Below are 13,306 nucleotides of genomic sequence, written 5' to 3' on the forward strand. Positions count from 1 at the left end.
TTGTAAACTGAGATAAATTGAAGCTGCACCCTTGAAAGTTAGAGCCTTAAATAGCTGCTTTCTATTTTACAGAAAGTCTGCTGGAATATTTACTGTAACACAAAGGAAAAGATATTAGAGAAAATGATGAAAAATGGTGAGAAAAAAAGCAGCAAAGCAGGCCGTTACTACTTTTCTTTTTTTCAGATAAATTGCGAAATGTGTGGCTGTTTAGCGCCTTCAGCACAGAATCCGAGCGAGTCTGAACTGAGCATGTGCAGACACGTTTCTCCCCCTTGCCCCAACTACAGTCCTGTCCTGTTTTGTTCCTTCAGGGTTATCCACAGCTGGTACCGGTTAGCTGTCAGCAGAGGTAGTTGTAATGTAACTCGACCTCCTGCTGCTCATTGAAAACACATGGTAGCGCTGCAGGAAGCTGGACATATACTCTGGTCATGGCTGTGTGCGTGTGTGTGTGTTTTGGGTTGAAAACCATGGCAATTGGTGCATCAGCCTCCACTTTCATTACTGATGCCAGGAACAGCTCCTGCGGGGGCGAAACACGCTGAACATTTGGAAAGATGGGTTTGTGATCAGAAGCTTGGCAAACCTGAGGTGATCATACATGCAGGCTCATAGGACAAAAGTTGTTTTTTTCTCTTTTTCTAATAATTATGCGATATTCAGCTAGCACTGTATAATGAATGTGCTGTTGCAGTGCAGGTTGTGGAGTGGCACGTCAGAGGAACAGTACAACAGTCAGTGTCTGTTTAGGTAGTGGTGCATGGTCACATGACTACCCTCTGTGGAGACCAGGTGGAACTGGATGCCAGCTGATGTAGAGACAGTGTTACTCTGTGATTCCCAATAATCTATTCATAATCAATTTAGTTTAGTTCAGTGATAGCACGTGTCCAACAGAGTGATGTCTGCTTCTGGTACCTTAACACTGGCCTGAGAGTTCAGCTGGGTTTACACTATGATGGTGTCATTGTTCATGAGGATGTTAGTTGGCTAAACAATTAGTTGGCACCAGAAATCCTGGTTTGTTAAGATGATGTTTAAAATGTCAGTTAATAAATCCCAGTAGACTGCAGCCTCGGCTGGGATTTTTAAGTAACATTACTGCCATATTGTCATACTGCCCAAACTTACTGACCGGGATGCCACCTGGATGGCTCCCAGGTGCTTTGGACTGGTTTGGGATTGGGGGCCAGACCTCAGATTACCATGGGGGGATTTGTCATCTCACATGCATGCGTGGCGTCCCCCAGGATGAGCTGGAGAAAGTGGCTCACACCAAAAACACCTGGGTTATTTTTAAATGACTACTTTCACGAAATAATTCTAAATCTGTGGCAAGTATAGTGAACAAATGGAAAATATTCTGCTTTTTTTCCTCCTTTTTTTTCCTACAGTTGGATCTACAGATTTAGATTTTTGTCTTTTTTTTCTCCGCCAAATGCACTTAGCCGTGTTCCCATTTTTCTTCAGAAATAATCAAATCTGGCTGTTTGTATTCCCAGTTTAACCTGCAGGAGTTTGAGAACATTTTGTACTGCCACAGAGAAGAAAATCACGACCAGTCAGCTGTCGATTCCTTTAAAATAGAAATAAAGCTGGGAGAAAATGTGTCAGCCATTAATTAAGAGTGTTGCACAAGAGGTGGGGAAATTATTGTGATCACAGTGCGTTAGTAGCTGACAGACAAGATGGAAAAGTGTGTGTTGTACATTTTATTATTATTCACGTTTTACTTACTGTGAGACCAAGTGGATTCGGATTCAGTGCAGTTCAAATTCATTTTATTTACTGCTTGGGCTTTGTTTTCTTTACATTATTGAGGATCAATAATAATCACTAGTGTTCATCTGCAAAAGTGATTATGCTTCCTCATTTATATTACCAGACGTTAGAAGCAATGTAAAATTTCATTGTGATTAATACTGCTTGACCCAGCAGCTGTTACCAAGCTGCAGTGATGCTGTGTATTGACATTTAAAAAGAGTGCTTTCACTGAGCTTTAAGAGGATTGATGATGCTGATTTAAATTAACTTATATATGTGTACACACAGAGAGCGACCTGTCCTTGTAAGGTAAAAGCAGGCTCTTGGCCGTTGGTGGCTGTCTCTCTCTGACAGAAGCTACAAACAAACCTGTGCTTGGTTTAAGATAAACGGTGTAGTGCAGGGACTGATTCAAAGCCAAAGAGAATTGCACTTTCTCCCATGGTCGTACCTCTCCCAGTTGTCCCAGTCATGTGTGTTAGCAATTTGTTAAAATCCATCTCTCTGGCTTTTCGCTTTTATTTAAGAGCTGACATAATAACAGTCATTTGGCGACTGGATCACTGCTCTCAGTTTTTTACATCACTGGGGATTCACAAAGAAGCAAGTAAGGATGGTTTTACCCTGCCAACTGCATCAGTCTGGCTTGTGTTAGCTTATGAGCTTAGCTTAACCAGAGATTGTTAATCTGGGTTTTAAAATGGATCCTGAACTTAAGCTTGAAAGCCAGACCGGGTCGGTTGTAAGGTCTAGTTTCTTTCATCTGAGGCAACTGGCCAAAATTAAGCACTTTCTTACGAGACAGCAATTTGAAAAAGTAATCCACGCTTTTGTAACCGTTCGGCTTTATTTCTTTATTTTGGGGTGAGTCGATCTTCTGTTTTTCAACTGCAGCTAGTCCAGAATGCTGCTGCACGCCTTTTAACTGGCACTCGTAGATATGAGCATGTCACCCCAGTTTTATATTCACTTCATTGGCTGCCCGTGCATTTTAGGATCCATTTTAAACTGCTTTTATTTGTTTTTAAATGTTTGTCCAATGCTGCCCCTCTGTACCTCTCTGAGCTTCTTTATCCATATATACCTTCCCGGTCCCTCAGGTCGGCAGACCAGCTCCTCCTGAGTGTGCCCAGGACAAATCGTAAGCTTAGAGGGGATTGGGCGTTTGCTGTGGCAGCACCAAAATTGTGGAATGAGTTGCCTTCACATGTTAGACAGGCACCTTCCTTATCTGTTTTTAAATCACGTCTTAAAACATATTGTTTTACCTTGGCTTTTAGCACAGCAGGACTTGTTGATGCATCTTAATATATTTTCTTAATAATTATATTATTTTTAATTTTAAGATATTTTATATGTAATTTAAACTGTTTCCTCTCTGTTTTATATTTGTAGCACTTTGGTCAACATTGTTGGATGTAAAGTGCGTTATAAATAAAGATGCTATGCTATGCTATGTTGTGTACTTGTCTTGAATAAGTGGTATTGTGGGATATGATTGTCCTTATTTTTCTTTAAATTTCCAGACTGCTGCAGATGTGCAGTTTCCGACTGTGTCTTTTGTTATTGAGTTAGTCCTGTGAGCAGAGCATCCCCTCCTACCTGCTCTTCAAACCTTCTGATTGTGAGAGACAGCCAATCAAAAGACTGTTGACCAAAGGAGGGTGGCCTTAAGGAGAGAGCAAAGAAACGGACATGTTTCAGCGAGTGGATTTCTTCTTTCCCATGAGTGGTTACCATCTTTACTTTACAAGTTGTACTCATCACTGGTGTCCTGACTTACCTCAGAATCACTGGCTACTCAGCTGATGTTGGAGATGGTGCCACCATTATTCTGTGGGTTTGTGTGGTCTTCGATGTCTTCTATCTCTTCATGTAATCCCACACTGACTCTGTGATGTCGAGATGAGGGCTCCGTGGAGGCTGTACCATCTGCTGCATGACACCCTGTTTTTCTTAAGATGTCTTGACATTTACGAGCAGCATTTGCCGCCACACTTTGCGGCTGTTTTTAAATGTTGATCTGAGAATAATTAACAGCAGGAATGTGGTTAATAGACCAGAGTCTGTGTTGTTTTAAAAAAAAATAAATTAAAAAAGAGGTCAGGGGAATTAGAGCGTGCTTATGATTCTGCATAGGTCTGATATGATTTATGTACATGAACTTAGTTAGAAAAAGGGAGGAGGGGATAACATCAACAGCATCATTACGTGTGCGGCTAAGTGTGTGCTGCTTTGCCTTCGCCTCAGGCCAGAGGAGGCATCCCTCCAACTAGGTCACTGCTAACAGGGTATCAGATGGCTGATGAGAACGAAGGGAGAGAAAAATAGGAGATATTAGGATGATGTGATAAAGAGGGAGGAGACAGAAGACAGAAGAGGATGGAAGAATAGGGAAGGAGGCGGGCTGATTGTAGATTAGACAGTGAAGCAAAGATAAAAATCAGAATATTTATCAAAAAGGACTGGACTCAAAAGTTACGTTCTTCATTAAGATTTAGAAAGTTTGTGGAAGCTGACTATTGCTGTCATGGACCTCCTCAAAAAATGGGGCTGAATTTATGAATTTATTCACTCTTTTAAACTCTCGCTGGCACGGTGGTCAGCACTATTGCCTCACAGAAGAAGGTCCTGAGTCCCCGTATTTGTGTGGGTACTTCAGCTTCCTCCCACAGTTCAAAGACATGCAGTTAGTCGGTTTAGGTTATGTGGTCATTCTAAATTGCCCATGTGTGGGAATGGTTGTCTGTTGCAATGTGTTAGCCCTGCAACAGACTGGCGACCTGTCCAGCGTGTGTACAGCTCTTGCCCTAAGACAGCTGGGTTAGCCCCCCCCGCGAAGAAAATGGATGGATGGATTTCAAAAACTCAATGAAAAAAGTTCACATAATTCTTGTGCCTTTCTAAATAGTCTGACCAAAATGTTTACAAACTTTTACTAACCTCCAATGACTCAATATAAAGGACAGTAGGAGATTGTTTTTGGCTACGTACACACTGCAGGTCTTAATGCTCAATTCCGATTTTTTTGATCAAATCCATTTTTCTTGTCTGCTCGTTCACACTACAAATAAAATGTGACAGCAAACGCGCTCTAGTGTGAACCCTCAAAGCGGCCCGCATGCGCAAAAGAAGACGTCACATAGGGCTGTTCGATATAACGATATATATCGGATGACGATATAAAAACGTCTATCGTTTCATTTTACGCTATCGTTTGTTTCACGGTGTCGCAAAATAAACTATTTACGGCATTATTTTTTCATCGTTTTGATGGTCACTGTAGTTATTATTAATTTTTTAAAGTTCTCTCCTTCTCTTATATTTTATATGACCACTCTATGGACGGACAAGAGCCTGTTTTTATGCGTTGTCGTTAGCAACAACAACGGTAAAACCATCTTGAGAATAAAGCTCAAGATCCTGTTGAGACTTTTCAAAATAAACTGAATCATGTGAAAGAGTATGCAGTGTTTACGGATGAGAAACAAAAAAGAGCCGCCAGGTGCTAATAAATAAACCTTAGACTCAAACGTTAGAACAGGCTTTTCCCCGCAGCACGCTGTGTAGCGAATACTCACAAAGAAAACGGCGGCCGTTACAACTTATGTCTAACAATGTATAGTGTCATGCATTGGTTAAAACATTTGACTCCAGGTACACGACACCCATCTGGAAACACTTCACGCAAGTCGAGCTGCCCGAGAGTCACAGAATTTTCATAAAATGTACAATTTTTGTGATTTATATTGTTATTGGACGATAGAATTCTTATATCGGGATATGAGATTTTGGTCATATCGCGCAGCCTTAACGTCACACACAATGCGCTCTGTTTAGACCCAGACCAAACTGTTTCAGACTTTACGATTCCCAATTTTGCTTTAAGTTATGAAGTCATTTTGTTATTTACATATGGCCTGATAATTAACCTTATTGCTGTTTTACAGAGTAGCGGTGCTTCAAAGGATAGTTGCAGATTTCTGTCAGAATCTGCAGATTATACAGTACAAATAAAATGTTCACGTTTCTCCAACGTTGTCTTCCCAACAGTTTCACTGACATCTACACTGGATGGTTCATGTTGTCTTCTCGGGCGCTTCTCCGGTGCTGATAATTGGCGTCTGTCTTGTGTCAGTGACGTAAAAGACGGATTTAATGCGACTTGACCATTCAAACAGCAGTCGCTTTGTAAAACATCAGATATGTATTGGATTGAGTACCACATACGAAAGTGACCCAGGTTGGATTTGAAAATATCGGATTTGTGCTGTTCACACTGTCATACCACGATCGGATATGAGTCGCATGGGGTCAAAAAAGTCAGATTTGATGCGCTTTTACCTGCAGTGTGAACGTAGCCTTTGTTTCCCATATTCTCACTTCTGGATGTAGTCTGTACAGTTCCCACATCGGTGCCATCAGACATGCCCCAAGCTGGCAGGTGAAAACCCGTTTAACACCACATCTGACTAAAACCAATATTTGTGCTCTTGAATAAGTGCTAGAAAAGGTCAGTGCTGCAGTGCGTGTTTGCAAACCGCTACAGTCAAAAAAAGGTGGTGACTATTTCTGTTTAAAATCTTTAACTCAGTGGTTAATCCTTGCTCTGATGTTTCGATGGGTGCCTCCCCGGCCCTCTGCAAAAAATGTCTAAATCATTTTATAGATAAGATCTCAGTGTTAAGGGCCCCACATTCTCATGTAGTAAATCAAGCCCCAGATTCCGAATGTTCAACGTTTTTTCAACAGTTTGAACCTGTGTCGTTCTCGACTTTAAATGAAATAATTAATAACCTGAGAAGCTCAAATTCTTTGCATGACATTATTCCTTCTCGTATCATTAAGGATGCATTGAACACAATCAGGTCCTTATCTTATTTTTAATGAACTCATCACTGTTATTTGTCTGTGTTCCGACTGTCTTTAAACATGCAGTCGTGCAACCTGTTATCAAGAAAAGCAGCCTGGATCATAACACTCTAGCAAATTACAGGCCGATTTCTAAACTCCCTTTCATGTCAAAGATTTTAGAGAAAATAGTGCTTCAGCAACTACAGACCCATTTAGAGATAAACAGTATAAGTGATAAATTCCAGTCTGGATTTAAACCACGTCACAGCACCAGACCTGCCCTACTAAGAGTTTTCAATGTTTCTCCTTCTAATCGCTGACTCTGGGCGCTCTGCGGTCTTAGTTCTATTAGATTTGACTTCACCCCTGTACACGATTGACCATGATATTCTTTTGGCAAGGTTAGAACAAGTAGCAGGCCTTAAAGGAATTGTTCTCTCATGGTTTAAATCATATTTTTCTGAGAGGTCGTTCTCTGTCATGATGGGAAAATATTCCTCTTCTTCTGCCCTTTTTCGCTGTGGTGTGCCCCAGGGCTCGGTGCTGGGTCCTGTGTTGTTTTCTCTGTACATGCTGCCCTTGGGCTCCATGTTTGAAAAACAGAATGTCTCTTTTCACTGCTGTGCTGATGATATTCAAATCTACCTCCACTTGACTGGGGATGTTTCATCTTCACTACATCCTCTGTTTGATTGTCTGAGGGATGTCAAAGACTGGTTATCATGTAACTCTCTTACTTTAAATGAAAAGAAGACAGAAATTATTGTTTTTGATAGAAATATGCCTCTGGGGCAACTGACTGGTACACTCGGGGCTGTTGCTAATCACCTCACTGATGCTGCTAGGAATCTTGGAGTTTCCATGGATAGTTCCTTCAAACTAGATAAACAGGTTTCTACTGTGGTAAAAACCAGCTTCCACCAACTACGCCTAAATTCTAAGGCTAAACCTTATATACCACGCAACGATCTGGAGAAACTCATTCATGCTTTCATCACTTTAAGACTAGATTATTGTAATTCTCTCTACTTGGGCCTCCAATCTTCCCTCCTTCAGCGATTGCAGTTGGTCCAAAATGCCGCAGCATGTCTCTTAACTGGCATTAGAAAGTATGATTCTGTCACCCCTGTTCTAGCCAACTTACATTGGCTTCCTATTAAAAATCAAATTGATTTTAAAATTTTATTGTTTACTTATAAAATCCTAAATAATATGGCACCTGACTACCTAGCTGATCTCTTCTGTCTGTATAGCCCTCAGAGAGCACTAAGATCATCGGGCCAACTGCTCTTAGTGCAACCTAGGTCTCTGCTGAAGACCAGAGGAGACCGTGCCTTTGCCGTTGCTGCACCCAGGTTATGGAATATTCTTCCTCTTCATATCCGTGCATCAGATTCTATTCAATCCTTTAAATCACGTCTTAAAACGTACTTGTTTAACCTGGCATTCAAGGCTAATTAGGGTAATTTACATCTGGCTTTGCATTTAGATTATGTAATTATTTTATATTTTATATCTGTAATTTATATTTTATATTGTGATTTTTATCTGTATCATGGTTTTACTGGAAAGCACTTTTGTGTACTTCAGTCTTTAAAATGTGCCGGTTAGCTTGGGAATCTGACCTTGGTGTGGCTTTTACAGATCAGGAATGGTCTACAATTATGCAGAATAGTAAAAAGGTGTCCAGGGAACTTAGAACGAGACTAATCCAATTCAAATTACTACACCAAATTTACTGGTCGCCACACAGACTGTATAGGGCGAACCTCATACAGTCCCCTGAATGCTGGAGATGTCAGACTGGGATAGGTACATTGACCCATATGATTTGGAGCTGTCCTAAAACCCAAATCTTTTGGACTGAGATACATGACTTTATCAAATCAACCATACGATGGGATATTCCTTTTTCACCAAGACTATTTGTTTTGGGGGACCCATCACTCCTTAAATATGCTCCGCCTAAGGCTGCTGAGTGGGTACAGACTGCATTGATGCTGGGGCGTAAACTCATTATCTCCCAGTGGAAGGCCCCTTCCGCCCCACCTGTCTCCGTATGGCATATTCAACGAGGGAGACTCGCTGCACTAAAACAACTCTCAATTCAATTCAATTAGATTCAATTTTATTTATATAGCGCCAAATCACAACAAAAGTCGCCTCAAGGCGCTTCATAGATACAGAGAAAAACCCAACAATCATATGACCCCCTATGAGCAAGCACTTTGGCGACAGTGGGAAGGAAAAACTCCCTTTTAACAGGAAGAAACCTCCGGCAGAACCAGGCTCAGGGAGGGGTGGCCATCTGCTGCGACCGGTTGGGGTGAGAGAAGGAAGACAGGATAAAAGACATGCTGTGGAAGAGAGACAGAGATTAATAACAGATATGATTCAACACAGAGAGGTCTGTTAATACATAGTGAGCGAGAAAGGTGACTGGAAAGGAAAAACTCAATGCATCATGGGAATCCCCCATTAGCCTACATCTATTGCAGCATAACTAAGGGAGGATTCAGGGTCACCTGGTCCAGCCCTAACTATATGCTTTAGCAAAAAGGAAAGTTTTAAGCCTAATCTTAAAAGTAGAGATAGTGTCTGTCTCCCGAATCCAAACTGGAAGCTGGTTCCACAGAAGAGGGGCCTGAAAACTGAAGGCTCTCCCTCCTATTCTACTTTTAAATACTCTAGGAACAACAAGTAGGCCTGCAGAGCGGGAGCGAAGTGCTCTAATAGGGTGATATGGTACTACAAGGTCATTAAGATAAGATGGGGCCTGATTATTTAAGACCTTGTATGTGAGGAGCAGGATTTTGAATTCAATTCTGGATTTAACAGGAAGCCAATGAAGGGAAGCCAAAACAGGAGAAATATGCTCTCTCTTTCTAGTCCCTGTCAGTACTCTTGCTGCAGCATTTTGGATTAGCTGAAGGCTTTTCAGTGAGTTTTTTGGACATCCTGATAATAATGAATTGCAGTAGTCCAGCCTGGAAGTAATAAATGCATGAACTAGTTTTTCAGCGTCACTCTGAGACAGGATATTTCTAATTTTAGAGATGTTGCGCAAATGGAAGAACGCAGTCTTACATATTTGTTTAATATATGTATGTATATGTTTCATACAGACTCCTGAATAAAGTGGAGAGTTTTCATCTGAAGTGGGATCCATATCTGTCCAGAATAAAACGAACAGACTAGAACCTAGAGTGGAATAGACATTGGAATTCTGACGAAGCACTCTCAGGGATGTCAGAGTGTGGCATGCAGTAAGACCCACATAGTCAAAGGCTGGCTGTTTTTGTTTCTTTTTTGTTTTTTTCTGTTGTTGTTTTTTTTTCTTGTTTTTGTTTATCTCTTGCTTTGTTTGCCCCCCCCCCTCATTTTGGTTTGGTATTCTCTACTGTTCTGCTGCTATGCTGATGGGGGTTTTTTTATGTGATGTAATCTGTCTCTGCAGTGGACTGTAGTGTTCTAAAAGTACAATAAAATATTAATCACAAAAAAAATATCATTGTTCCCTATCAAGGTGTGGGGGCATGGGAGTGGGGACAGCTGGCTTGGGAATGCCTCTGGATCTGGATCTGGATAAGCAATTGAAAATGCATGGATGGAGTGATGGATGAAATGAGGAGCAGTGATAAATTTAGTGTGCAGACATCTGCAGCCTCGACATACTGCTGATAATCAGTTACTGTTACACTGTGTATTCTGACCTGATTTAAGCAGATAACACTAAACAAGATCACCATTACACTACACTGGGATGTCCACAACCTATATGTAGAAATGTTATGTCTCATAAATCAAATAGACTGCCAGATTCCTAGAATCAGCACATGAAGCATTAATAAGGCAGACGGCAGAGAATTCAAACCCTCACGGTGACAAAAATATAATGTTAAAAAAATGGAACTTGCTACAAGTTCTCTGTCTACCCATTTGGAATGTAAAATATGAAAATAAAATCTCACTGTGCTCTTCGAAGTGTTAAAACACTGAGCTGAGCCGTCACAGCAGGCGTCACCTAAAACGGCTGGAAAGTGCTGCACAGCTCGCTGAGGGCAGAGGTCACCGCTTGAGCCTCTGTAACACCTGCTGCTCTCTTTTCTTTTTGCTCAGCTCTCACACATAGTTTATTATGTGAATGCGAGAGTGAATGAATAGTGGCATTGTAAAGCGCTTTGGGTGCCTTGAAAAGCACTATATAAATCCAATCCATTATTATTATTATTATTATTATTATTATTATTATTATTATTATTATTATTATTATTATTATTATTATGACTTCGGCGTGCGGTTTTTGTTTTTACGCTGTAACAATAGCGACTTCAAATGCAGCATTGTGTCTCTGACTTGGTGAACCACTTGCTGGTTTGCTTTGAGGTTCGTGACACCACTTCTCAGTGTTTTCTTTAATTATGTCACTGAAGAAGTTTTAATGGTTTAGACTCTGCGACTGAATGTAGGGCTCTGGGTCATCTAAACCTATGACACAAACTCTTTGTGTGTGTTTGCATTGGTGTTGTCTATTGTAATATTTTTCAAGTCTCTATAAGTGTGTGGAGAGTACGTGTGTAACACAGAGGCACACATAGATGTCAGTGTGTTTCTTGTCAGCCTCGGGCGTGAATGAGTTTGCACTGACCTACATTGTGTTTCAGCAATTATACACACACATGTTGGGCTTTCTGTAGTCGTGGGGACCATAATTCCCTTGCCCCTCAGCTCAACACTGACCTTTATATAACATAAATTATAAATCCCCCAATCAGTTGGAGGGCGTATTTTAAAAGTGAGGAACAGCCAAAATAACCTCACTTCCCACATATGTCCTCGATCCTAAGTTATAAATTACATGTTGGTCCTCACAGAGATTTACAAACATGCACACACTCTCTTTATACATACAGTACACATGTGAACTCGCACATGTAGTTGCTGATGCACGCTGACACGTGCAGTCATGCAAACACACACACACACACACACACACATTCTGACAGCTTCTCTCGATAAAATGCTGACTGTGACATTCCAGCAGAAATCATAAGGGTTTTATTCATGTGTATGTCTGTTACTGTGAGGACTAGTTTTGATATTTCTCACTATTTTTGTGGTATTTCATTGATTTGTTGCAAACTAGGCTTCACAGATCAACTAGTTATTCACATCATAAATTCATACTAAGTAGGGAGTTAGCCAAACGAGGTCTACCTGAGCATAACTGGGCAAGCAAGGCATGTAATAGAACATTTCTAGGCTGAAAAATCTGAATAGCCTCATCCGTTTTATCAGCCCCACGTTCGTGTGATATTTCTCATTTCCAAGCTCATTTTTCTGTCTGTGTCTGTGAGTAAAATGGTTGCACTCTGTGACTCCTGTCCTGAATCTGTCTCCTCTCTCCCCGCAGTCTGCAGACAAGGAGCGGGCGCTGGAGGAAACAAAGAGCTACACCACACAGTCTCTGGCCAGTGTCGCCTACCTCATCAACACGCTGGCCAACAATGTGCTGCAGATGCTGGACATCCAGGCCTCACAACTCCGCCGCATGGAGAGCTCCGTCAACCACATTTCACAGGTCCGCTGAACTTTGAATGTTCTCATTTCTTCTTAGAGGATTAAACAGCCGCTTTGTACGTGTGAGGGATGACGTTTAATGAAAATTCCTCCTCGCACTGCCTTTGTTATCCAAGTCAGGCATCCAGAGGCACGCTGAAGGTCTCAAACTGTAAACATGGTCTAAAATATGAAGTTTGTGAGCAGGAAGGCCCATATACCAAGACACTGGTACACACAATGCATACAATTATACACACCCGCAAGAGGGCTCCTAAATGAAAGGACAGAACATGCAATCATGTATGAATGCATTTATGTTCAGCAGCCCAGAAGGAGTTTGTGCTTACAAATAGGAGGCAAAAATGCAGAATGTTCAGCAGTAACATGGTGAAAAGAGGTCAGTTTATTAGCAGAAAGTGGCTATGGTGGAGAAACTAGCCCTTTTTTTTCTGTACACACTATACTAAGATAAACAGGCTTTGATTGGTAATGTTTTTTTTAGGGTTCAGGGTTAAAGCATCAAACAAGCTTTAAATCAATATTTTTTATGATGGTGTATGCAATGAAAACATAGACACAATGTTTATGGTGTCTCTGGAGAGAGAATGTGCAGCTCCTCTTTGCTTTGAGTTTTATAATGAGCTTCAGCTCAGGGTTTGGCTGTCTGACTACAACTTCAAACCACGTTTGTTTCACTCTATCGGCATAAGAACATCTTTTTCAGCAGCAGCAGGGAGCTGTTTTCAGAGAAGCGTTAAAAGGCCACTGTGCACTGCTCGGCTCTGTCTGTGAAGTGAAAAACACTTATACCTTTACATTTAAATGTTAATGGGTAATGTTGGAATCATGGAGACGAGGCGTTTTTGAACCAGGTTAATATGCAAACGTAATTCTGTGATCACCGTCAAATCCACGAAGACTCTAAAATGTGATACCAGTGTTCCTGTTTCTCCTGCAGGGGTTCTTTTAATCTTGTTTACATGACTTACAGTAATATTGGATGCTATAGTAAATAAACAGTAATCACTATGTCCTAACTGTTGGAGGACAAAGAACACAGAGCTCTAATTTTGTTTCTGTCAGCTGCTTGGATGAATAAAACCACCTGTAAGTGTGATTGCAC

At 41.0% G+C, this 13,306-nt stretch overlaps 1 protein-coding gene across 5 annotated transcripts in view; it reads left to right on the forward strand.

Annotated features, from left to right (window-relative positions):
* The window catches only part of LOC102778192 (abl interactor 2-like), a 35,713-nt gene that overhangs the window by 4,247 nt on the left and 18,160 nt on the right, over window positions 1–13,306 (forward strand). For all 5 annotated transcript variants that reach the window (XM_006806407.3, XM_006806410.3, XM_006806409.3 and 2 more), the window contains exon 2: window positions 12,035–12,202. In XM_006806407.3, coding sequence (XP_006806470.1) covers window positions 12,035–12,202 — 168 coding nt within the window. The remainder of the gene's footprint in view (window positions 1–12,034; window positions 12,203–13,306) is intronic.

Source organism: Neolamprologus brichardi, chromosome 16 (assembly GCF_056152115.1).
Source record: "Neolamprologus brichardi isolate AB-2024 chromosome 16, ASM5615211v1, whole genome shotgun sequence".
Taxonomy (NCBI): Eukaryota; Metazoa; Chordata; class Actinopteri; order Cichliformes; family Cichlidae; genus Neolamprologus; species Neolamprologus brichardi.